The sequence below is a fragment of the Astatotilapia calliptera genome, chromosome 4, assembly GCF_964374335.1.
Source record: "Astatotilapia calliptera chromosome 4, fAstCal68.1, whole genome shotgun sequence".
Lineage (NCBI taxonomy): Eukaryota > Metazoa > Chordata > Actinopteri > Cichliformes > Cichlidae > Astatotilapia > Astatotilapia calliptera.
In genome coordinates, this window is record NC_137425.1 from 14535056 (window position 1) to 14561810 (window position 26755).

The window sequence follows — 26755 nt, forward strand, 5'->3', positions numbered from 1 at the left end:
AGCTCAGGCATTCACAAATGATCACCTCTAGCCTTTACGTAAATGAGTTAAACAGACAGTTCATCCAGACGGAGCCACACTTCAATTCCCCAAAGGCCTCACAGCTCATATCTACCGCATTCCCAGTAAAAGTCTCTCCTTTTTCCTATGTGTCTCTCACTGGGAACTATGTGTGGCCCAGAGGCAAAACGGGAGTCATCACCTCACTCAGAGAATCCTCTCCGCAGAGTCTTTATGGCTCAATTTACTGTGCAACAGCATCCATAAAATGATTTAATGGGGTTAATGTTGTTAGGTACACATGCCTCAGTTGCCAGTAAACATGATGTCTAAATAGCTCATGCAGGAGGGGCAGGAATGAGAGAATATTTTCAGATCTTGTTGTTTTGATATTGTTTTTTCCCCTAAAGCATGAAGACTTTGCTCCCTCTGTCTGCTTAGTTCTGCTTGAGTTTTACCCTGATCCATCTTTCACCACTTGTACCATCCTCTCCATCTGCTTCCTACATCTGTGGGACAAAACTCCAGATTTTGGTTCTCCGTATTAATCTTGCTCAACTCACCATAAACCGTCTCCAAAACACAAAATAAACACAGCAGTGCTTCATTCTCACTTTCTACTCACCTGTTCTGATAGACGGACAACTATTCCCTTGTACTTTGTGTCCTGTTATCTCACACCTGACTCTTGCTTTCCCATAAGGAAGCCAAATGTAGACTTAAAAAAACCAAACATGTATGAGTCACATGAGTCATTAAAGTAAAAAATATGAGTGAGAGTATCTATCGGTGCTGGGAGGCTGGCGTGTGATGTAATCATGACCACACAGGAGTCAGGATGAACCCGGCTGTCACCGGCTGGTCTTAGTCACGTTGCCATTGAATCATAAAGTTTAATTCTCTTGTGGCACCACCAGATGAGAAATGAATGATTAATGCAGTTTGAGCGAGATGTCACGTAAACTGCTTTAGCAGAGGGACTTTTCTTTTAAAAATATTTGATTCGTTTAATAGCACCCGTGCCATCTTAACACGAGCTTCATAGGCCTATTAAAATTGTTTCATTAATTACTCCACCATCTGCTGCGGCGCTTTCTCTGTGCAACGTTTCCAGCCAACGTGCCCTCTGGCTCGCCTCGCGCTGTATTGATCCAGTTAAATGGACAAGGTGGTCGGCAGACATGGTCGGCTGACCTATGCCTCCCCGCTGATTGTCACCTCTGGGTGATAATGTGTGTGCAAGCAGTCTGTCTGCGTCTCTGCTCCTGCAGGTATGTCTCCTTTATCAGGCCCTTGGGGCTTTTCTCCCAGACCTCCCAGCAAAGCAAAATGAAGCCCAGCACTGGTGCACTGGTTCCAGCTTCTTCTCAACAAGTTAGGACCAGCCTATTGTGAGCCTTTGCTTTAAGTAGAAGCTTCCTGTGTCCTCAAATCTTACAAATACAGAAAAAAAAACTACATGGAAATTGGTTGCGCTGGCTCACAGAACAGCGGATGTGGTGTGCACATCTAAACACAAAATCCAGAAGGCTCTTCCAAAAGGTTTATGGTGTCAGCGATGATGTGCTATATTTAGCAGCTGGAGTGGATGGATGATTTTTTACCCATATATTCAAATGCAAACAAATAAATACAATTAAAGTCCAAACCAAAATAAATTAAGTAAGCATCAACTCACATTACTAATGCAACCACCATCTTAGTATTTTGTTTTCTTTAAATTTAACATTACAGTGATCCAAGTGAGGAAATATCCCTTTATGCTGCATGGTAATCAGTTATAAGGTTAAGCTGTCTTCTTAACGTCTTTGTTCCTAGTCTGGAGGTAAGGAGGAAAAGGGCCAACCAGGCCAAAAGGGTGGAGTTACATACGGCAGACTCCTGGGCGTGTCCAACAGATTGACAGGTGAAAGGATATGATGCATGTTGTGTAGTGGAGCTGGAAAGGTTGTGATTATAACACACACACGCCCAGCGTTATATAATCAGATTATCATCTGCTATCACCATTAGGAATTTGCTGTCTTTTGATAAAATTGCTGAACATTGAATATTTGTTTTTCCTGCCTTAAACTCAACTTCAGAGTGAGGCGGGCTGAGTCACCACCATCACTGCCGTAATGATCATAATCATTTTTGCCCCCCCCCCCCCCCGCCCCCCAGTTTTGTCTAAATTAAATTACGCCCAGAAAATCACAAACATCCTGAGGGATATATGATAAATTCAATTTATAACTTCCCCTGATCATTTGTTTTCATGCTTATTCCGTCAGATGATTTAATGAGAACAGTATCTCTTCAGTATCTCCATCCTGCATCCCCCTTTTCTAATCACTGATAATCAATATCGATTACATCCTGAATCTCTGAATGGGCTCTCTACTGAAGGCCGCGCGCGCGCGCGCGCGCGCGCACACACACACACACACACACACACACACACACACACACACACACACACACGGACTGAGGGGGTGGGGATGTGCTCTTGAGTCTTAAGTCATCTAAGCAGCCAACCAGCTTCCCTTCACTGAATAAATGCACGATCACCAAAGGAAGGGGGGAGGCGCAACGGGCACGGAGCTGCTCTCTATATCCAGAGCCTCAGAGTCGCTCTGACACCATTCACTCCAGAGTCCCACGCAGCCAAGGAACTCCGCAGACTGCTGCAAGACAGGCTCTGGATAGCACAGCACGGACAACGTTCCCCAGTGTGATTTTCTCCTCGTTTGGATTATAAATATTTGATGTAGGACTATTAAATACTAAAAAAAAAAAGTCAGCAAATTAGTCGTGCTATTGAATCCTATGTGACATTTTCTTGAAAGTAGCCGGGTTTATTGCATTTTTTCCCAAATATATATATATTAAACTGGGTTCAAGTTTGAAGCCTGTAGTTTCTTTTAAGAAAGTGAAGGGCAATGTGCGTCCTGCTTGTCTCTTGGGATTGTCTCACTTGCGTTTGAGGAGCTATGTCGAGTCGCAGCAGCAGAGTGTGTTCGGGAGGACGCGATCCACTGTGAATAACAAGAATCAACTTCCAGCCTCTCACAGCTTCAAGCAAGTGCAGCGCGGTGTCTTGACTGAGCACGCTGAGCTGCCTGACACTCCGGGTTTCTCTCCCAGAGGGGATGGTTGTGGATCCTCTGGGGCCAGGAGCGACTCTGGGGCTCCTACACGTTCGCACTTTTTCTGAGATTCGAGTAAATTCTAAATTAAAGGGAAATGAGAGCCACACTTTCCTACATCCTGCTGTGGACGACGTACCTGCTGGCCACTGCTGAGGTAAAGTTACTAGTTAACTTGGTGGAGGCACGGTGGGGTCAGATAGACGGTGTCTTTGGCCCCCGTGTCATACTTGGTGGTGTGGGGTTTTTTATTCTTGTGAGGGTGCAAAGTTCCCAAAGAGCCTTTGCACCCTCTCACAAGAGCCACACATTCAGCAGCACAGCTTTAATGTCCAGATAAAGAAAACCACAAAAGTAAGAGCTCTCAGATTTGATTTAAGCCATTTGAGGCTCGGATACACACAGATGGGTTTATGTAAGACAGTTTTTATTTTAATTTTTTTTATTTTAACTCACTTTTAACCGATATAAATGATGTATTCAAAAAAACATGGTGGTGTAGGCTCTGATTCTAAACATTAGTGTGAATGTGCTTTCATTTTTTTCTCGACAACAGCGTATCAGTGACTGTGCGCTTTTGAACAAACATCACGTCTGCACTTGGATGCATATCTCAGTTATTTTTGGCTTATGTGCCAAATCTGTTCGTAGCTTGAGTCAACTGGGCAAACGTTTTGGTTGGGCTGAGCGCGATCATGGGAACCGCTCCGGCTGATATTTTTAGCCCCTGCTCCTGTGCGGGTCGCACGGTTTGCTCTGCTTGAGGTGCCTGCAGGTCCGCAACAAGTGCAGAGTGCGGAGAGGATATTGTTTATGATAGTACAAGCAACTCTTATCGCAAGACAGCTATTTTTTTTTAAATGCTGATAGGTAAAGTTAATCCTTTTTTTAACACACATTTTAAAGTTTAATGATAAAAGTGTTTATTCTACAGTTATCTGGGTTCCAAATGAACGAGAACTACCTAAACTGCAGAATTCTTAAGAGACCGCTTTTTTCCTCCGTGGATGAGGTGATGTGTGGCAATGAGACAAATCTGCTTGCTTGTTGGCACACTGTTGTAAAGCTGTCCATCACATATTTCTAACCTTCATTTGTCGTTTGATTTCTTTGCCCCGACCGTTCTCCTCCTCCTCCTCCTCCTCCACCCTCCACCCTCGACCCGCGCCCACCCCAAAGGAAGTGGAGTTTCCCCAAGAGCTGATAGACCGACTGTCCCACAGCGAAATCCACAGCATCAGCGACCTCCAGCGGCTACTGGATATCGACTGGAGAGGTAAATTCTGCTTCTTGATGCTTTGAATCATACATATGAATTACGTTAAGAATCCTGACGCACTGAAGGTTATTCAGATGTGATATTACATCATGAATAGCCTTTTATTAGCATCTGATATATATTTTTCTTTGTAAATCAACACATGGATTTACTAAAGATAGTGTTTTGTTGTTTTTTTTTTTAAATTTTTAAAAAAAAAATGTATCAGCGCTTAGTTTCTATGGGCTATTACTATGGAGCCTGTAGTCGAATGGCTATGGCGATGTTTAAGAAAGAACTTAAGTCCAGAAGCCACTGACAGTATGCTGGTATCAACACTTAATCAATTCCAGATTTAATGAATTACGTAAACAAACAGGTTTATGAAATGTGTTGGCACATTTTTGCCAGCTCCATTCAGGCGGGAAACCAGTGCACACCAGAAATGAATCTTCAAAAACATAACCATGTGCAGGAAATTGCTGAGGGATCTGTGCACCAGTGGGGGTCTGCCAAGCACGATAAAACTGCAACAGGTGCATTTACTGTGCACGTGTGACAAAGGTTGAATGTTCACTGAGACCAGGTCATCTTGGACCCTCTGAGATCAACTTACCAGGTGAAACTCTCACCCATAGAGATTAGTTGATGGACACAGGCAATTACAAAATTTGCTTTAACAGTCCCAAATGATGTAAGCTGCCTCACCAGTCATAGCTCATTAGCAACCCTTAACCATATACTCAGTAGAGCAGCGCTGGGACCGGACGTTCGCTCAAGTATTCTTCTGTGTGAGCATGCATTTGCCTTATTGATGAACATGTTAATTAGGACTAATCGCTCCCACATCATTAGTATGTTATCAGTTCACAATCAAACCAGCCTGTACTGCACAACAGTGATCACTCCTCTTTATGCCGAGCCCAGAAAAGATTCCCTGAGTGCCTCTAGCATGAGGAGAGGTGTTTATAATTGAATTAAAATGTCTTTCTGAAAGCGGAGTAATGTTTTTCAGGGTAACAGTAGTAGGCTGATCATTGATACGAGGACATAAATCTGTCCAAAGGCCCACTTGGCTGCCCTGGTCAGCCCATTAAAAGACTTTTGACGCCAGCCAGAGGGATATTTTCAGAGCTTTTGTTGCAATATATAGCAAATGTTGTAGCATATTAAACAGGGAGGGAGAAAGAGAAGCATCTGAAAGGGTATGCAACACATTGCACCTGGAATATTTCAACAAAGAACTGTATTGTAATGATCAAGAGTTAAAATAAATCTGCCTGTCAGGATGAATGTTTCATTTAGTGCTGCTTTGCTCATCTTGGCCTGCATTTGCTTTCGGGAGGATGGTGTCTTTAGCTCTGACTGACAGATGAGATGACCCTGTTGGAGCCTGCAGATGGCCGTCTGGCCCCTGAGGTGCTCCTCTCCTCTCTGCTCCTCTCTTCCCTCCTGAGGTGGCCCCCTGCCTGCCTGCTCTTATCTCTTTCACTGAAGAACTTTGACAGAAAAGGGAACCTGACTCTTAGCATGGGGCAGAGGTGGAGGAGAGAACAGGAATCCGGAGGTTGTATTCTCACTTTCTGTAGAAAGACTGCAGTAGTTGTGCAACCCGCTTTGTTTCTGAAAAGCTGACAGTTTACGCCCTGTACACCAGGACTACCCGCAAATCTGCAAAAACAACGTTTGTGTACTCTCTACCCGCTCTCGCACCCACAGAGGGGGCATGCTGCCCTTGTGACCTAAACGAATGCTTTGTCAACTCAACCATGTAGATGCTCTCAAATAACAAATCAAGGAAGAACGGCACAGAGAGAGAATTATGGGGGTCACTTATTGCGATGAGTCAATAGAGTGCTAGCTATTTAAATAAGCAGAGGGACAAAGGAGAGGAGGAGGGGTAAAAGGAGGGAGTAATTTGCCTTCAAGGCATGAGATAGTCTCCTTCATGGTTTCTTTTCTCTTGTCTCAGTTTGACAACATTCTGGGGGTGCTGTTGCTTCTTAGTCACCTGGAATCAGCAGTGGAGCAAACCCCTCACCCCCCTGGTGCTGACTCCTTTCTTATTCTGCCCGTCCTTATTTTTCCCTTCTTACCAACATTTTCTGTCTTTTTTCCATTAAGCATAAAGGATTACCCAGTGATGCTGAAAATAAGGAGCGGGGGGACTTAAGAGTCTGTCACATCTCCCTTTTCCACATCAGATTTTGAAAATCTGGGTGGCCAACAGTGTCACATTCTTCTTCACTCCTGAAATGAGGACAGGGGTAAACTGAGCACAGCCTGAGTGACCTTGTATAAAGATTGTTAGTTAGACGTCCAGTCAGAGGTAGGTAGGTGTTGTGCACTCACTCCCTGTCTGACTGAGCGCACGACAAGTTCCTTTGACTACTCACTAAAGAGACTACACTGAGACCGAAAGTTGACAAATGTGGAAAAAGACAGCATCAAGAAGCAAATAAACAACCAATCCTGAAGAGGGACTTTATATAGATAGAGGAAATCCCTTTAGATGACTCTGGTCAGATCACAAAGCGGCTCAGGGGGTGGAATGTGTTTGCCTGTGGGTAAGCTTTGTTGTGCCGGTGTACATTGGGTTTTAGGCTGCCATGCTGAATAATAAGAAGAGTTTGTGTAACTGTCGCTATGTGTTTCTGTTAAGTGTACATGCATAGGAGTGTGTTAGCCAGGTGAAGCATTTGTGCTGTGCCTACAGACAGGTAGGACCCACCCACTTAGCAAACACTCTCAGACTCTGCTCTCTTAGAAAGGGCAGTATCCTGCAGGGAAGTGTTATCATTTTATTGCTGCTCTGGTACTTTTCTGCAGTGCACCTTATATCCTGGGTGGGGACCAAAACAAGCAAGCTTTATCAGATGACCATGAATGTGGAAAAAAAAAACTGGCTACATTGACCTGAGGTTAGAGAACTTTGAGGAGCTAGCATAACAAAACATGTACTTTTCCAAGCCACTAAATGATTGAAAAAGCAAACATTTTCAGGCAAATGAGAGACACCAAACCGCTAATTAGGGCAGGAATAATGGTGGCTGAGTACCACCTGTCAAATGACCACTTTAGTCCCCCCCGCGTGTGTCTGTGAAAGCTGGTTGTTTTTGAGGGAGCGTGCTGACTCACCTGTGTCTAGCTACTTCATGCGTGTGTGGAAAGTTCCTGCCAAATGAGTGAGTGAGGCTGACACACAGAGCTTTACAATTATGCAGAGCTGTGTGTAAAAATGGGCCTCCTGCCTGCACCCTGTGTCCTCTGGACTGTTTACCTCAGTTTGTGACCTCACCAGCAGTCACTCTGCCCTCCTGCCCACCAGCATGTTGAAGGGAACTATAGGCCCTGAGAAACCAGTCAGAAGTTACCATCTTATTATGGTTGTGTGACTAACCAACGCACAATTTGTTGTGGATCGGGTATATAAAAACATCAACGGCCGATCGCATGCCGGCTTTTCCTGAGGTCTACCAAGCCACCCATCGCAGCCATTCAGCATTGTTAAAGCTGCAACTCATAGCTGGTTTATTGGCTGAATAAGCTTTGTGTGTGTTTGTGTTTTGCTTTTATTCTCTTTGTGACATTATTAACATGGCGGCCTTCTTTTTTGTTGAGGTACGGGAAACAATGTTATTGAGGAGCCCAAGCACCACATGCACCACAAGCAACCAAACCACCACAAGAACTCCTCTCATCATTATGGTTACTACGGTGACCTGAAGAGCTCCCAGCTGCACAGCCGACGCAAGAGGAGCATTGGTAAGGCCGACAGAGTACAACGTGCTCAACTCAGAGGTTGCATCATGATTACTTTTTACACCATATAGCCTGCATCACACTTTGGCACATAAGATTACAGTGTAAAGACGCCCTAAAAATAACCCGCGTCTTAAATATCACCCCCGACACGAGTTCCCAGGAGATGAAACTGATCACTTTACACTAATTTCAAACAAAGCTAATGGTTAGTGGCTTTTATGTTGCCTTTTTGTGGATAAAAGGGAACCCTAATGAAGACGTCTACTCGGTATTTACTGCAATCAAGGAATCATGAGAAACGAGACTGGTGCGCGAGGTTGACGAGGCCGTCTGACACGAAGCCTTGTAATTGGCCGGAGGCTCACAGATCTAAGGCACACGCGTCAGGAGAGAAATATATCCTTGAGCGTGGAAATTCCAGGCATTCAGGGCTCAAGTTGCAGCTCGTCTGGGCTCTCAGTCAGATTTCTTCATAAAACGCCACGCGGTACGATATCTGATAGAGGCGTGTAGAACACCGTGTGATGCGTGTGCATTAAGACTCTATACCCTAAGTGGCACAGCATTTAAAGCCACACAGGATAATGTGGTTGGTTGTATTTCATATATATCATAAGTGTAATGTACTGTTTACCATTGTGGCAGCTGTCTCCACATGATGCACATATCATCTTTACGACATAATGGCATCTTACTGTACACACTCTATCAAGTCTTTAGGTTTAAGTGCCTCTCGGAGCATTAAATCTGCTATGAATACTTAAAGTCTTCATTACAGCCAGCGGGGTCAAAGGCCATTATTAGATTTCCCACCGGTGCACGTGAGGTTTCTGGCCTTGTCACGCTGCATTAACTCCACCGGGTTCTCTGAACAAAAGACTACTATTTTAATGTCTCATCGAGTCCCAAGCTTCTTAGCTGATATGAGATCAGCTTTGTGTTTTGTTTTTTTTGGATAGCTTGTCTTCTTAACAGCCTTAAATGGGGTTGGGTGTGATCTTAGCCTAGACAAACAGCTCCCACATCAAATGACTCATCAAATAACGAGCAGCGAAAGAATGCATGAAGCAGCTGTGAGCGAACAGGACAGATTACAACAGTACATCGAGATGGAAAAGATGATAACAAATGCCGGCGCAGACCAAAGTCATTAACTCGACTTTCCCTCTCTCCCCCCTCTCGCTCGTCTCTGTTACAGTAGAGGAGGCAGTTCCAGCAGTCTGCAAGACACGGACGGTGATCTACGAGATCCCCAGGAGCCAGGTGGATCCCACGTCTGCCAACTTCCTGATATGGCCGCCTTGTGTGGAGGTGAAGCGCTGCACGGGCTGCTGCAACACCAGCAACATGCGCTGTCACCCTTCCCGCAAACACCACCGCACCGTTAAGGTAAGACGCACGCCTACAGCATAGGTTGTTTGCATAAATCCATGACTGCATCATATTAAACCCAGTCACCCGCTCAGTGCAAACACACTTGCTTCCACATCCATTCACCACTTTTCCTCTCTGCAGGTAAGTAAAACAGGGAGGCAAAATTGGGCTAATATGTTTTTCTGGATACTTGTTCCACACTTTACTCCCTATTTTCTTTGCAACCCTCCTCCTCACGGTTCCAGAATTGGCCACCTAACCTAACCTGCTGCTTCCATTCCTTCCCTCTATCCTTCATTTTTTTTTTATCGATCACCACCCTCTCTTCTCATGTTTGGTGAGAGGCCCTGGGTTGGCTGTGACAGGACGGTGGAAGGAAGGAAGAGGAGGAGATGGGGCTGTTGGCACTTGGAACCATGACATCTGTTGAAGGAATGACCCAAGAGGGATGCTCCTGGCAGATGTAAGACAGGCTAAGAGACAGAGATGGAGTCTTGTATCTAGAAAGTATCTGTCTCTCACTATTGCACAAGTACACCTCTCCTGTCTTCTCTGTTTGGACCTTTCGGGAAACAGTAAGCCCAGAGAAGACAGGGTGACAAAGAGGATGAGAGAAGGGGTTGCACTGTTCTCAGAGACTCTTTGGCAATGGTTGCTTGAAAACATGTCCTGTTCAGGATCAGAGGAGAGACTCAGCGGCTGGAGCGGGAGATGTATTTTTGACGTATTTACACTTCAGCCTGTTAGCCTGAGCATAGCTCTGTTTGGAGGTATGGGAGTTATGTGGTCTGTTCTGTAAGTAAGAGACAACCAGGGAATAAACAGGGTAGCCTGGAACAGTCTGACTGCACACTCATCTTCGCGCTCTATTGTTTCTTCTCCAATTCTGATCTTGCCCAGCTGCCCTCGCTGGTACATTGCTTTGTCTCCTGGTCCTTTTGCAGGACTTTAAAGATGCCGCGTTGATAGACCAGCAGAGGAATAGGTAATAAAACAAATATCAATCTTGGGCTTGCCCCCTCTTTCCCCTTTGGCACCCTGGCACAGGCCATGCAGATTTCAGTATTAATAGGAGGATCTCCTCGTGTACTTATGGTGCAGGGAGGGTGAGGCAGCTCTGGCAAGACGGTCACTGTAGGGCAGAAGCCATTGCACCCAGGGCACAGAGTTTATGGTAAGACCTGCTGACTCATAGCGTGGAAGGAGAGTGGAGCTCTGATGTACAGCACAGCTCTGTCTGTCTGCATGCAAGCTCATCTGTCTCTCCGTCTGCCAGACCTCAATGGGAGCACTGTCTGTGATCACAGCGATGAGGGACGGAGAGAGACTGACAACAGCATGGAGGACACTATAAGGCTTGATTCAGCTATTCCTGGAATGCAGTGATCCATGCAACTTTGTCAACCCCCCCCACCCCCACTCCGCCCCACCCCATCTTGACACAAAGGGCAAAATGAGCCCACTGACTTGAGGGACCTTCAGGCATGGTGGAACGGGTTTCAAGGGGGTCAGTTTTTCCATGTGGTTCCAGCCTCTGGTGCGGGAGGGCGTCTGAGAAGCGTCGTATCCCTGTAAAGGTCATCCGTCAGGGCTCCGGTCAGGAGACATTCATCGCATTGTGCGTGAGAAACATTGTCTCATGCCAAGTTGTTTTTTTTTTTTCCTTCTTTTTTCCTGTGTGTCCTCTGTCTGAATAGGGGTTCAATTTGTGTGTCTGCCTTCATTTATTAGAAAACTAAAAATGTTGTTCGTCTACCGTTGGCCTGGCTTGTTTTTTTTTTTTTCTTTTTTTCTTTTTCCTCCAAAGCAAGGATGGGAAAAGAACACATTTGCGGTGTTTCTTTCCATCTCATGACACTTTGCATTTGTCCAAATACACCTTTATTTATTTTTTTCCCCCCTTCTCTCTTTCTTTCCCTTATTCCTTTTTCATGCTGTGGACCCAAAAGAAGCAAGCGGGTCTGTGCAGGCCCCGTTCTGTAGAAGGCTGCCCTGCCCTGTGATGGGGTAATAAAAAAAGAAAAAGAAAAGAGCCAACTAACCTGAGGGGGGGAAACAGGGCCATATTCTAAATTCATCTTTTCTTTTCTTTTCTCTTGCCCATTCACTCACTCTTTTGCATTTTGCACTTTACTCCTTCATCGAGATAAGTCAGCCTCTGGGACCTTGTACGTGTCAATTTCGTTTACACACTTGTTTTGTGTTGTCTGCATGCCTTGGCATGGAAGAGAACACACTAAAAGTGAGAGGTGTAAAGATAAGCGACGTGGCAGGCTTTTAGAGATGGTTCAGTGTCCGTAAAAGAGATCAAGTGAGGAAGGTGGAAAGAGAAACAGAAAGAGAAACAAAGAGAGGTAAACAGTTTCTAATGAGCTAATGTTATTATGTTTTCATGTATTTACATCCCAGCATTCCTTTACCTATTCCTGCACCCCGCCTCCTCTTGCACTTTCAGTGACACCATAATCACTCTCTTTATCCCGGCATCTTGGCTCTCGCGTTTCTTTTCTATTCAGAGTTCTCATTTGTCTTTTCTTTGTGGTGTTTTATCAGCAGAAGGCTGCCAAGAAACCTCTTGGCCAGCATGCTGCTGATTTTGTGCCACAGAGTTCTTAAACTTGTTATAATCTTGACATGGCATGGATAGCTCAAAATATAAACATGCCCAAATTTATTTATCGCTGGCACAAAACACTTCCAAGTTTCTATTTTTGTCTTCATCTCCTCTCTCCTGTATTCCCTCAGTTCATCCTCTTTGTGTTTGTCTGTCTCTGCTGGCTGACGGCTGCAGCTGTGTCCGGTATTTCTGATGGTTTTCTCAGCGCTTTTGGCTCCGAGTGTCTGCAGACGCACTCACTCATAAAACAGGTGATTTTGAAGCAGGCGGGATTCGACAGGAAAAGGGATACAAACTGCGTGGAAAGACGTGCGCTTTTAAATTCTTTTGCGCGTCTGTGTTTGTGTGTACATACATGCAGAAATACGACTGCAAACAGGCTGTGGTGGAGGCAAAGAACAGAGCTGTCATTCAACCTGTCACTCATCAGCTCTTAAGGCTTTTGCAGTATACTGCATTCCCCATAAACATGGACAACTATGCCTTTTTGAAAAAACAAAGGAAAACCTTTTCTTAAAGCAAGCAAATCAGAAGTTGTAGATTTTTAATGCATGCACAGGAGGAAATTGTGAGTTGTGAAACTGAAAAATTGGGGCTGTATATACATGTCCTGGCACATTTTTAAATCCCACTATAGAAAATAGGGCCTTAGTCTAATAAACTGTTCATTCAGTTCAGTTCATCTCAGTCTTGGTTTGGTTCAGTAGCTCGAGGCTTTCAGTCACCTTTGATGTACAGGTATTTTGCAGAGGTTGTTGAGGGTCATCAGCACATCTGTGTAAACCCAAGGGGTGTGTGTGTGTGTGTGTGTGTGTGTGTGTGTGTGTGTGTGTGTGTGTGTGTGTGTGTGTGTGTGTGTGTGTGTGTGTGTGTGTGTGTGTGTGTGTGTGTGTGTGTGTGTGTGTGTGTGTGTGTGTGTGTGTGTGTGTGTGTGTGTGTGTGTGTGTGTGTGTGTGTGTGTGAATAGCATGAGCACTCCATGCTAAGCGATGTAAGCTCACCAACTGCAGAGTAGGGACAAGACCGTTTGTGCAAAGAGGAAGACGGGCTGCAGAGTAATGAAGTGTTGATGGCTACTGGATCAAAGTGGAGGCTGACAGAGGCCAGGCGGATAAAGCCACAGTGCTGAGTGTGGGTGTCCACACATCTCGCTGCGCCGACCCCGACCTTTAAGCACAAACACACAACATACGTACTGACAGTTACCTCAGCAACAGTAGGTCACATCCGGGTGTTTGGTTTTGGGGGGTAAAGCAGTAGCTCTAGCCCCGCGGTTGTGTGGGACCCTGACTTACGGGGTGTTTCATAAATAAAAGGCGTCGTGACGGTGATACAGTGAGAATGATTTATGATCATTTGAAGGGTAGGGGTGCAGATGGAGAACGAGGGGCCTCCTGGTTTTGAAGTCTTCTGCAGCTGTGAATTATTTTCCCTTTGATTCACTTAGCTCCGCTAGACAAAGGAAGGGTGAGAGAGTTTGTGTGCGCACAAGCGTGTTTGTGGTGTATATGGCGGGGGTTGCGGGGCAGGTCGTGACAGACCAATGGGAGTGTCCTCACGAAGCTCCAAGATGGAAAGTTTGGCCTCTGCTGCACCGGCTGGAATGCATCAGTCCGAACAGGAAAAACCATATTTTAATCACATTTTACTTCATTTCTGTATTTTTCTTCAATCCTCCCCTGCTTTGCTCTTCCCTAAAGACTTCATCCTCCCCCTCCACATCTCCTCTCAATACAGAACTGCCCCTCCACCTTCCCTTTTCAGTCTTGGAGTCTGATTGTCTGTTCAGTCAAATAGTTGTTCACTCCCTCCTTGCTCTTTCTGTCTCTTTCCTGAATCCGAGCCATCCCCGCTCTCTAATTTGACCCCTCTGCCATTTACTTTATCTCATTTGCTCTCTCTCATTAAAACCTCGTTTTCTCCTCTCAGTAATGTCTCTAACTCTGTTCTGTTGTTCACTTAAAAAAAAAAAAAAAACAACCCCCCAAAAACAAAGATTATACACATCTTCAGATTCTTTGATATTTGATATTGCATGATAGTTGTGCAGGAGAGGTACGTGATGCGGTCTGGGGAAGATAGATGTGCACATCTGGAGACGTATGTGTGTGGCTACACGACAGTGGTGTACCCTGAAGTGTTGCAGACCTGCGAGAGATGTGATAAATGTCCTCCTTGCTTCCTCTCTTCTTCACACACAGCCTGTGATAAGCTCTTTCACCCATTATCCAAAGTTTGTGTCTGTGTGAGCAGCAGCAGATTATCTTGGCAGTCTTTGTCTAAAGTTCAGTTTTCATACTTGTCTTCTGGCTTTTTTTCCCCTTTCTTTTTGATCTCAGGACACAGACAGACACAAAGTTGTAAGTACAAGAAGCCTCACAGTTGTGGCACCCCCAGCAAAGGTTCCTTTTTGTCAGGCCGCTCTTGCCTAATTTCCGTCTTAACAGATGACTTGCCACCCAATCCTGCCTCTTTCCACCCTCCATTCTCCAAGAGCACGCATACATTTTTATTTATTTTTGCTCAGTTCTGTCGCTGTTCCAGTTCATGATGGCCTGCGGTGCACATCTACATCCTCGCTGTGTTTTCCTTGGAAGGCCGGAGTAAAACTTTCCTCTCCATCATGCTCTCATCAGTGCCGTGCACTCAGGGAATTCCCAATTAACTCGACTGGGACGACTGCATTCACAAGTAAGGCTGCGGAGACACTGGGGACAAACCACGGGGGTGCACTTCCCAGAGCCCCCGGCCTCACCCCAACCCTCTGCATCGGATATCATTCCACAGCGACTCAGGGGACTTTTTCTCAGGGCCCTGGCTTTCCAGGGAGTTTAGAGGAGCTTGATTTATACAAAGAGAGTGTGGGGCCCCTTGTCATAGCATGGGGGTCTCTTTCTGATGTATGTTTTATTTGGAAAGTGATTGATTCTGTGCCAGATAGGAAGCCGGTGATCTTTGTATGAAGGTTAAGAAGTGCTTAAAAAATATGACAGAAGTAAATATGAAAGCCAAGTGGAAAAAATAGTTAAGAAAAAAAAAAGGGAACAATGGTTCCTTCCACGACAGCATTAACGGTTCCCCATAACATAGGAAACAGGAAGCGAGGCAGAAATTGAAAGAGAAAGCGTCAACTTACTGGTCAGAGCACATGCACTTTGAGGAAAACTGTTGCACAGAAACTTGTTTAGATTTAAAAAATAAAATAATTTTTTTTGGGTGTGTGTGAATCTGTGTGTGTGTGTGTGTGTGTGTGTGTGTGTGTGTGTGTGTACCAACTCCTGCAGGGAGTGCTTTTAACCCTGCTGTGCGAGGGGCAAGGAGACAAGCTTACTGCTGGGCCTCTCATCATGGGGGCCCATTGCTTTATCCTTCAGTCAATAGCTGTTTGTTTAGGCGTGTGTGTGTGTGTGTGTGTGTGTTACTAGGATCAGCAGTAAATGTCAGATGTGGCGGTTTCTTTATTTTTGCTTCCTACAGACTTCTTCTGAAGTATTCCGACATTCCCCTTAGCTCCCTGTTTTTCAGTTAGATAATCTGATTAAATATTAGCAAGTTTTCTGGGAAACGGCGATGCTGCTTCACTTTTGGTAGATAACAATAAGCCTTGATAACTTCTCTAGCTGTCTGTCCCCTCGGTGTTAGTGTAGTAAACTTTGTTTCTCAGTGGGCAACCCAGGATCTAAGCGTTAATAGGTAACGCATGAATGTCATCTCATGCGAGTCATGATCACAGCGAGCCGTCCGTCTCACTGCCTTAAATGACCCCCTCTGCTTCCACACACACACACACACACACACACACACACACGGGAGTGATGGTTCACTTTTTTTTTCTTTTTTTAAAACTCCATCTTCTTCTCTTCTCTTGGCCTTTCACCTGCTCTCTTTCTCGGGGCCTGACGATAGAAAATACACCACCGCCACTAGCCCAGACGCCATTGTCCGTTGTTTGCTCACTGCATACCTCTTGTGCTCGCTCGCCCTCCTTTCACTCCCTTTCTTTACTCGTAAGAAACTGTTGCACAGGAGTGACCGGTGAAGCTCCTCGTCTTTCACTTCTTTCTGCCTCGGTTTTAGTCTCACCTGATGAACATCGACTCCGAGCCACAGTTGTAGCACCAACATGAAGCTGGCCTCTCTGTGTGAATGTCAGCATTATACTTTCTTTTATCATACAGGGACTTGTATGTTTATTAGTTTGCATGACTAACTTGACACCGACAGGCAGCCTTGGCAGTACGCCACCGTGGGTAAGAAAAGGTTTTGCGCCTTGTCTGCGTGCAAATGATCCCTGTGCTGACTGAAAAACTGTGTTGTTCATATCGCTTGAGAGCGCTGGGAGATTTTGCCCAATATCCCTTCTCGTGCAGCAACTAAGATGGTTGAAGCTGAGGATATTGTTTCCATGTGGCCCCCGGGCCCCTCGGCGGTGGATGGGGAGGTTTCTGTGCCCTTGGCACTCAGATCAGAGAATGAAAAAGCATGCAGCCACCTCCCCTGAGTTACACAATAAGATCATCGTAATCTAAACACAACCCTTTCCGTTCAGCTTTCATTTAAGCTTTAATCAATACAGCGTCTTCATGAACTGCCGACAGGCAATTGTTTTTGTTGCTGGCAGTCGGGTGAGAAATAGAGGTCTAAGGCTTAAAGTAAGTGGGTGTTACCTGCTTTGGAATTCCTGCATTGCTTCTTGTGTTTGCTTGATGGGAAGGTTTGCTTTTTCTGCTTAGATTACACCTAGTATTTCTTTAATGCATGCTAAGCAACACTTTCCCTAACCCACAAAGAAATGCCTCCAAACGTGTTATGACAAGGTGAATGACTTTAGGCGTGTGTCTGTCTGGATGTGGATGCTCCTAGCTTCTTCTCTTCTACCAGAGTAAACTCTTTCCTGCGCTTGAGGGCCTACAATGCTCACGCCCCCTCCCACCACCACCCTCCATCCCTTTCCTCCTTGTTTGAGCTTGCTTGGACAAGGTCATACACTCCACTCTTTTAAACACCTGATCAAGAGTCTATATGAGCACACGACTAGTGGAAGTCAATGAATCATCCTCAGGGGAATGCTGCTGTCACACTTCAAACACAGCAAGACAATGTTTTTTTTTTTTTTTTTTTTTTTTTTTTCTTTCTGTGAATCGATTTATGGATGTGTCATCAGTCACAGAGCTACGCCTCTTGATATTAGCAGATGGGCAATGAGTGTGTGCATTCTCCGAGGCACACAGAAGAGTAATGATGTTGCTGAAGCAGGGTCTGTAGCTAACCTTTTCCCTCTTCCTCTCTTCAGGTAGCCAAGGTGGAGTATGTGAGGAGGAGACCCAAGTTGAAAGAAGTCTTTGTGCGGTTAGAAGACCACCTGGAGTGTGTATGCACATCACATCATCACGCGGTAGAGCCCTCGGATCCAGAAGCAGGTAAATGAAGCTTTGCTTCTTTGCAAAAAAGCACTTAGAAGCTGAGTTTGATTGCAGAAACCGACCCCTCTTCCTGATCGTGCATTCTACTTTCCCGTCTTCCTCATATCGGTCTGATGGTCTTCTCTCTGTTTGTCTCCATGGCTTTGCACTGGATGACCCTTTTTTTTTTTTTTCTTTTCTCTGTGATTGCCCCAAACGAACCCATGAAGCGGCTCACTATTGCAAAACTGTAAAGCTTGTGTGCCTTGTAAGATGAGGATGTGTGCGTGTATGTGTACTTGTGTGTTAAGGGAGGGTGTCCAAAGGGCTGCTTGGCATGACAGCAGGTAAACCGCCGGTGCCTTGATCTGAGGCCTCTTTTCTCCTTGGGAGCAGATAAGCGCTGTAATGTGTGCTGATAAGGCATCTCAAGAATTTATAGTGTTAAATCTTTGCACTCTCTGCTTCTGTCCCCGGGCTGTTGTGGCTCTCTGTATTATAAACCCCTGCTTCTCGCTTGTAACCCTCCTTCCTATCCACCCTCCCTGACTTTTGTGTTTTCAGGCCACCATAGGGCCAAAGGTAAAAAAAGGAAACCTAAAAAGCTAAGACGCACCAAGGGATTATTGGTGACTTAAAACAAAAAGTTGCACTCATTACCCAAAGTCCACTGGAGAGCTCTGAAGCGAACAGGTAGGACTTAAGAACTGCAGCCTTTAATCACCTTTCGGCAGTGCACTGGCCCAATCAGGTGCAAAGAAAGGGCCCTGCCAATCACCCAATAACATCACAGCCAATCAGTGTGAAAAGAGGAGGAACTAAGGAGTGTCATCCTCCGTGCTGTCCTCAATGCTGCATGTTGAGCTTGTGGCCTGCTGAGCATGCACACTGCTTTTATCTGCTGTGTTTTGTGCTTGCATGATGTCATTTCATTGTACAGTAAAGCAACTGTTTGTTTTGCTTCACTTTCTAGAAATCACTCCTGAGTTTTCTTTTATTGTCTTTCACCCTATCATATCATCACCCTCTAAAAAAAAAAAAAAAAAAAAAAAAAATAAGAGACCAGTATTTGTGATTTTCCTCATTCTGTCCTTTACTTCAGCCACACGCACACAAGCAAAAACACCAAACATAACCAAAATAACACACACGCCGTATTTTGACTGGACATGATGTCTGGTCTGAGCGCTGTCTTTGAAATATGGAGAAAGGTAATTCAGAACACTGCAGATCTTGTTTGAGCTGTGTTTGAAATGCATGAACAAACTGGTTAAATTGGGCTCTAAATCCAGTAATCTAGTTGGATATCTTTTTCCTGATTTTAAAAAATCAAACTTAAAAACAAACATGTATTGTTTTTGTAAACCTGTGATTCTAATCTCACCCTTCCTCTCTCTCTCTCTCCCACAGTGGATGTGAGGTGAGACCAATCAGAACAAGGGACTTCAGCGTGGGAGGTGCCTAAATAGAGGAGGCCTCCAAAAATGACACCTGCTCTGTCCTCTTCCCCGCTGCCGTGCAACCTTCGTCTCAAAAAAACAAAACAAAATAAACCCCAAACTTTTCTGTAAAGATGTCAGACTGAAAAAGAGACAGCAGATAAAAACAACTGAGATACCAAAGGTGCTTTTGAAAAAGAAAACAGCCGGTGACTTTCTCTGCGGTAAGCCACTTACCTAAATGGCTGATTAAGAAGAAAAGAGAGGATGCTGCGGATCTTGGGCAGGCCAGGAAAAAGGCCAAAGGGAGACGATGAAAGGGATCGATCGGTGATGGACATTTTGACTGGGCGACAGTTGAACAGCTGTTGAACAGTTGGACCACATCTCGATGAAAATCAAGTGCTCCGATTTAACACAAGTACTCTGACCTGCTTAAATGAGTCTTGCATTCACAGGAAAAAAGACAGAGGGATATAGGGAAAAAATGATGGAATGAAAGAGACTCTTTCTGGAGCATCAAACACTTTGAGTTGACAGATGTTTGCTCCGAGACCTCTGGTTGTGACTTTGCCCACCTGCTATGTACAGTTCAATTTGAAAAGAAAGTAGTCGTTCTTCTTGCAAGCTATTTATGTGTGGATGTTTGCTTTCCATTATGAAAGAAAAAAACAAACGAAAGATGTTTCATCATGTTTTTGCAGTAGGTCTGGTTCTTTGCAACCATCAGTATCACAATCTCAGTGTAATTTTGTTTTCTTGTCAGCCATGTTTCTTATTATATTACAGTATATCTGATGTCCAGTCTTGTATATGGTTTGGATACATGTGTGAGGAGGAGTTTTTGAGAGTCAGTACAGGAAGATGCTTTATTTTTGTTATGAAATATATTATGCATACTTATATCCAAGCGGGAATTATGTTTTCTTTTTGTTGTTCTTGAATGTCTATATTTAATCCATCTGGGCGGGGCGGGGGGGTGCAAAAAAATTAGGTCAGGGGTGAAAGTAGGCGCGTGCGTGCGTGCGTGTGTGTGCGCGTGTGTCACAGCTGTGAACAGGATAAAAAATGGGGATAAAACAGCCCAGGTGTGTGTGTGTGCGTACGCACTGTGGCATATGCTAAGGCAGTGACACGCCCTGCCCTATCCTTTAGGCAATATTTACCACAAACATGCATTCAGCAAATCAGTGTCTGCCAATCACATGAGTGCACAAAAAGTGCACTAGCATGTCTAAACTAGAGCATATTCATAGGCTGTATATGTGTGTGTGCTTATGCACAATTTCTCTGCTACGAGAGGCTATTCTTTTGTTTTTTGTTTGTTTTTTTTCTCTCTCTCACCCATTTCAGTCCAGCGCTGATAAGGAAGATACGCGCCCGGTCTGCTACATAAGCACACATGTTGTGCCTTTGAAGAGCAAAGTCCATCTTAAAGACTGAATGAAAGTGCAAAGCAAATCGACAAGTGGATGAATGGGCTCCTTGTTTGGTCAGGCTTTACTCCTCTGTTGACAAGAGAACAGATCTCAGATTACTCCACTCCTGTGAAGGGACTCACACTTTATGCAGCTCTCCTCCGTCAGGACAAATGATCTGAGGTGGCTTGAAAACAGCGCGGTGCTAGCCTGAACTCGTGCCCCAAAGGAACAAACAATTACTTCCTTACCAGTTCCTATGATAGTGATGAATGTGCGGCAAGGCCTGGGGCTTACGCGAAAACGTTCCTTTTTCAGCCTGTGTCGAAATACGGAAATATGACTGAGATTCTTCTAGCGGACAAAGGCATGAGAGTGAGTCACAGTGCAATGAAAAGCAATTCAAGTGAGAAGAGCTTGACTGAAACATGGCAGAAACAGCTACTGCTGAACTGTGGGCTACATATCACACACACACACACAGCGCACCTGCTGACTGGTGCCATATTTTGTAAGGCTGATGTTTCACCGGTATTCTCAATCACAGTTGCATCAATATAAGATAGTGTTCTCAGTGAATCAGGGACCATGCATAGAGCAATTTGATTGCAGTCCACCACAATGCTGTTATGCTATTGCAAAGCCTTTTATTACTTTCCTTTTGAGCTTTCATTGGATAAACATAGCAATAATCATAATTTATATATTTATGTTATTAACAATAAATATATTTCTGCTCATGAAATTCTTCACTGGATGTCCTGTTAATTGCACCTTGTGTCTCAAGGATGAGTTTTTAGGATAAATGTAGACGGCGTAAAGACAAACAAATGGACATGAAGGGGAAGGAAAGTGAAGCATGCGCTTGCTATGTGAAGGCAGTAAAAATATGTACAGATTATGCAAGATCAGAAGAGTGAAGTGTTCTTATGTTGGTACTGCCGTAGTTGGCATAACATAAGCTTGATGTGAAGGTGGTGTTGTTACAGGAAATGTGAGCTTTTACCGGCTTGCAGGCCGAGCAGGAGCCGGGCTTTATTCCAGGATCCACCGGTAGCAGACGGTGGGTTCTGGGGGGCTTTATTACTTTTCCCCTGAGCAGCTCACCATAATCCCCGGGCTAAGGGACATGAAAGCCCTTCTGCTTTGCACTTCCCAGCCATATACCCTGCTTATTACCGCAGGAGGGGAATGAGATAAAGAAAGGCACAACATGAAAGAGACACAGGATCAGAGAGACAGCAGCTTGGCTACCCCGTAGAATAGGGGATAAAGTCAATAAAGCAAAGATAAAAGGAGGAGCAGAGGTTTGATTGATTTTATTGTTTTTAACCTGACATGCACAGCTTTATTCACAAAAATGAGGGGAGGGCCAAAGTAAGGATTTAGAATAGCGTGTGCAGTGTAGTCGCCTTGCAAGGCAAAGAAAACAATATGTCATGCTGAGAAAAGAAGGAGGAGTGGGAAAACCCTGATGAGTAAGAGTGCAATGGGATGGGGTGGAAAAAAAAGGATGAAAAGAGGGGTTTAGGTGGGCTCAGGATGGGGGTAATCGGCACCACAGCCTGAACGGGCAGACGGGGCGACACTTAAGGGGACATGCTTTATAAGTAATACCAGAGGGACACATGGGGGTAGGTAAGGTGAGCAGAGGGCTGATGAATGAGCTTTATGTCTGTGAGTGTGTGAAAGTGTTTGAGAGAGCGAGCCTGGCAAAATGTGTGTGTGATTGTGTATGTACTAAAACAATGCAAAGGAGGTGTCTCAGTGTGAAACTTGCTGCACTGGAATTTTAGCCCTCATAGAGAGCTAAGTGTCGTTCGACTACACAGGGTCAGAGTTTAGGATTCAGGGCTCATATGAGGATGCTGTTATTGATAAATTTTGAAGCTTTCGCGGCTTTCCCTTTTTTGTTTTTACTGTAAATAAATTCCACCTTTCACAGGAACCATTTTTGGTAACGTTTTTGCTACCCTGGATTCAACGCATCCTCAACTAAATCTAATAGACACAACCTCCTCCTCCAGGAATTAGCTTTTGCTTTATTCCTTAACAGATTACAGATTGTTTAACTTTTGCTTCATTACTCTCTTCCCTCCTCCATCCTCCCCTTTCCTTTTCCCCTCATCGTAGCCCTGTTATGTTTCTTCTCTGAGCCCCAACCTGTGGCCTCTGGGTTTTGAGGAAAGGCAGAGGTGGGCTTTGAAGATGGCGACAGCCAAAGTTTGTCCAGGGCCATGGCCATGAATGCCCGCCTTTGTTGTGCGCCACTCTCTCACGTCTTCATATCCTCCCCCTCCTACACTCCTTACCCTCCCTCTGTCCCCCCGCAAACTTACATGGACACGCTCATGCCCTCACTGGGGCCCTCTTTGCACAAATGACCCTGCTAATTATGTATTTAAGGTATTTGGCTCCTGTGAAAACAGCTTTGGGTTAGCGGTGGAAGGTGGTGGGGGTGGTTGAAGAAAGGAGGGTGTATAAGGACGTGGTGTGGTCCATGGTCTCATGGCTATCATTACTGCCCAGCGTTGAATGTAAACACTGGATTAGGGCAGCAAGGGGTGATTCAGGAGAAGGGCGGTTGAGGTGGCAGTGGTCACCTTGCGCTTCAAGCGTTCTGTGCTCTGGTTTCACCCCTGGGTGACAGTCCCTCAGAAACCTTTCTCTCATGCACACACTGCTTACCTCAGACAGGTAATGATTTATTAGCAACACGGGAGAGGCAATGCAGTGCGTAAACATCATGGGCCTTCTTTTTTTCTCTTTCCTTCTGATATTATCTGTTTTTACAAATTGTTTTAGGAGTTTTTTAAAATATTCATCATCACATTTCTCATAAAAATCTTTGATATATGAACATCACTTTTATTTTTATTCAACTCATTACAGTGACCTGAACAGATCCCTGAAGGTCCTTTATATTGTAAGGTAAAGAGCCCACAATAATAGAGAGAAAACCACAACAATCAAAAGACCCTTTTTGAGCAAGCACTTGGTGACAGTAGGAAGGAAAAACTCCCTTATAACAGGAATAAACCTCTGGCAGAACCAGGCTCAGGTAGGGGCAGTCATCTGCTGGGTCTAGTTGGGGGTGATGGGAGGACAAAAGACATACTGTGGAAGAGAGCCAGAGATGAATATTATTTCCCTTACAATTAATATTGATGGAATATGGTAAATGGACTGATTCTTATATAGCGCTTTTCTACTCTCAAAGTGACAACATTCCACGTTCAGCCCTTTCTTCTAAGCTTTTAGTGCATACACATTTATACACCAATAGATCCATCGGAGAGCAACTTGGGGTTAGTATCTTGCCCAAGGACACTTGGCATGCAGACTGGAGGAGCCAGGAATTGAGCCACTAACCTTCCGATCAGATGGCCTGTTCTACCTCCTGAGCTACAGCCATCCCATTTGAAAGTAGCATAGCTACAGCTCTGTTACTTTCAAATTTAGTCAGCTTTTGTTTACATTTCTGTAGAATGTTACCTTCAAAGCAACTTAAGTAGTTGATTGACCTATTGCAGCGTCTAAGAATAATAATCACAGATTCCATTTATGCAAATCCTCCCTTTAGTATGGAGATTCAACACTTTCAATGCATTCAGTGCATTTTTGATATAAGTTTAACACCAAGTCACCCAAAAGTGAGATGTAATAGTAAAACAGACTTTACAAGCCAATATAAGGCATAAACTGATACATATCAATTAATAGCAATAAATTAATAATTAATACAGACTGCTGCTGGACTCTTGACAGGTAACACCCTTCTGACTTCCTGTCACCTGGAGCTGTACTGTTAATAAACACTGAAGCCCAATTCGACCAGAATAGAAATAGAAATCGTTAACAAACTGAAATAAAAAGCACCTCTTTTGCCGGCAACTATACCAGCAGACTAATGGCTCAGAAAGCTAAAAGTAGCTGATAATCTCTAGTGATTTAAGCCACATTAGCTAATGTTTTTGATGCTTTTTAGAGAACAAATAAAAATAAGCAGACACTTTGCAAGCCACAGCGACGTCTCTGCATTATCAGAACAGTTTGCATGTTTGCTATGTTTCATTTGAAGTTTGTTTTAAATCTGATTTGTGTCATGAAATTGCCCCTTTATCTTCTCTCTGCCACAGCAACACAAGTCTCATTTAGGCGATTAATGACATGCCATGCTGCTGAAGACATTATTATTTCAACTACTATTAATACTGTTATTTAATACTGTTATTTTTAGGGGTACTGTGATGAAATTTATGGGATGCTTAAGCATCCCCAAAAGGATCTAACTTGCCTATGACTCAGTGCATTATGGGAAGCCTAGACCTATTGCAGTCTAACTCAGGGAAGGTTCAGGGTCACTTTGTCCAGCTCTAACTATAAACTTTATCAAAAAAGAAGAGAGGGTGTCTGTCTGTCTCCCGAATCCTGGAAGCTGGTTCCACCGAAAAGGATCCTGAAAGCTGAAGGCTGTATGATTTTAAATACCCTAGGAACCAGCAGTCTGGGAGCAAAGTGCTCTATTGGGGTGATATGGTATTCTGAGGTCCTTGAGATAAGATGGGGTCTGATTATTCAAGGCCATTTTGTTATGAAAGGATATGAACCTGATGGTAAAGTGCGAACAGCAGAAACAACTGTTAGACATGCTAACACAACACTGACAGCAGTGAACTCAGAATGATGTTAAAGCTGAGTGTGTACTGATCCCAGCCAAGAGAGAAAACTCAGAAAGAAGATGGTTGCAGAGGATCCTTCTTTCCTACACCCATCTTCTTACCTTTATACTTCCCCTTTGCTAAAATGCTTTGTCAGACTCTCACCGTCTGGGCTACAGCAAAGGAAAAGTCTTTGGAGGTGTAAGCAGCTTCTGAAGAACTCTGAAACCGGATCGTTGTAACTCCCCCAAAGGGAGAGAGGGTGGCTGACTGATGGTGCTGATAAACTGGAGGTGGACCATAGCTTGCATGGTCACTCAGTTGGAAAATGCTGAAACAGGACCCATCTCAAAAGTTTTGAAGTAACTTGTTTTGAAGTAATCACAATTCTGACAAAAGAACCAAAAGACACAAGCATGAAAGGTATGAAGTTAGGGACACTGATTTACTTTCTCTTCCTCTGACTCAGATAGACCTATACCTCTTTTAACTGCTTAAGCTGAGGTTGAATGAAAAGCCTGGATATCTTCACAGTCTTATCGGTTAACATGCAACTTGTTTTCTTAACACTATCTTACAGAAGTGATCATGGCAGGGTCTGCATCAGGTCTTGTTAAACTGAGGAAGGGAAGAAGCAAGAGAAGCAGGGAGTAAATGAGGCCATCGCAGAGGTCCTCCTGAGAGTATAGAGGTCTCCAGAGGGAGATAAGTCACGCCCGAATGGGAGCGGAAGTTTGCATGTGTTGTAATTACAAAGGAAGATGCCTGGAGTCACTGATTCTACTGTATATGTGTTTGTGAGAGAGGTCGAGTGTGTGAGCATGCACGTTTTCCGATGGGAGCGCAGCTAGGAAAGCCAGTTTCCCTTTGCACATCAAATAAATCAAAAGTCTACAATTAGAAAGAAGGAGAGAGCAGTGTTTGGTTTTGTGGGAAGAGAGGAAGAAAGCTCGGAATGTGTCACTGCTATTGAGGAATGAGGACTTAGTGCGCGCGTGTGTGTTTGTGCGCACGTTTGTGTGTGCACAATTATATGTGTGAGGTCGGGAGTAGCCGGCCCAGCCAACATTCTTGGGCCGGCAGTGTTATTAACTGCGGTGTAACCATTATCAGCATTTTCTTTGATCTAACCACCATCAGGGGAGTAGTGGACTCAGATGAACCTGGCTTCTTTCAGTTTTTCCTCTCAGAGATTTTTGTCTTTATTGACATGATGAAGTTCAGGGTGTTCTTTTCCCTTCATATTTTAAACCGAGGGCTTGTATGCCGAGAGCAAACTTCATTAGGATGTTGACTAAATGACATTTGATAGCTCACAGCCTCTTAATGAAAGGTGCTCAACTTTTTTGGCACATAAATCTAATATTTTAGGAGTGTGGTCAGTGCTCTGAGTTCACACTTGTTATAGTCCACACATGCACACACACAGGGCTCTCTTATCTCTAAAGGAAAACTATTGTCAATAGACTGCGGAGGCACACACACACACACACACACACACACACACACACACACACACACACACACACACACACACACACACACACACACACACAATGAATTTGTTGTGCTGATGCAAAGAAAAAAAAAGCTCTGTTCAACATTAATGTTGGACTCTGGACTTTGGTATGTGTGCTCCTGCAGTTTGTGATTGTGGGGCTGAAGGAGGAGCCAGCCTCGTACCTCTCTGATG

At 44.5% G+C, this 26755-nt stretch overlaps 1 protein-coding gene across 4 annotated transcripts; it reads left to right on the forward strand.

Annotated features, from left to right (window-relative positions):
- Positions 1–1711: 1711 nt before the first annotated feature.
- Positions 1712–21146, forward strand: pdgfab (platelet-derived growth factor alpha polypeptide b). 4 transcript variants are annotated; one of them, XR_003272222.2, is made up of 7 exons: positions 1712–3285; positions 4308–4404; positions 8008–8151; positions 9350–9540; positions 17436–17562; positions 18109–18237; positions 18955–21146. XR_003272222.2 is itself a non-coding variant. In XM_026164973.2 (6 exons), exons 1-6 carry the CDS (start codon positions 3226–3228, stop codon positions 18966–18968), a joined length of 633 nt encoding a protein of 210 aa, XP_026020758.1. In that variant the 5' UTR covers positions 1712–3225; the 3' UTR covers positions 18969–21146. The 4 variants fall into 4 exon arrangements, 2 of the variants coding, with proteins under 2 accessions (XP_026020758.1, XP_080157016.1); XR_003272223.2 differs by having other exon boundaries at positions 9353–9540; XM_026164973.2 differs by lacking the exon at positions 18109–18237.
- Positions 21147–26755: the final 5609 nt, after the last annotated feature.

Excerpts from the sequence above, each read along its gene's own strand:
- pdgfab (XM_026164973.2), top strand. The coding sequence starts at position 3,226 with ATGAGAGCCACACTTTCCTACATCCTGCTGTGGACGACGTACCTGCTG. Across the intron at positions 8,152-9,349 it reads CCGACGCAAGAGGAGCATTG|TAGAGGAGGCAGTTCCAGCA; the intron begins GTAAGGCCGACA and ends TCTCTGTTACAG. Across the intron at positions 9,541-17,435 it reads AACACCACCGCACCGTTAAG|GTAGCCAAGGTGGAGTATGT; the intron begins GTAAGACGCACG and ends TCCTCTCTTCAG.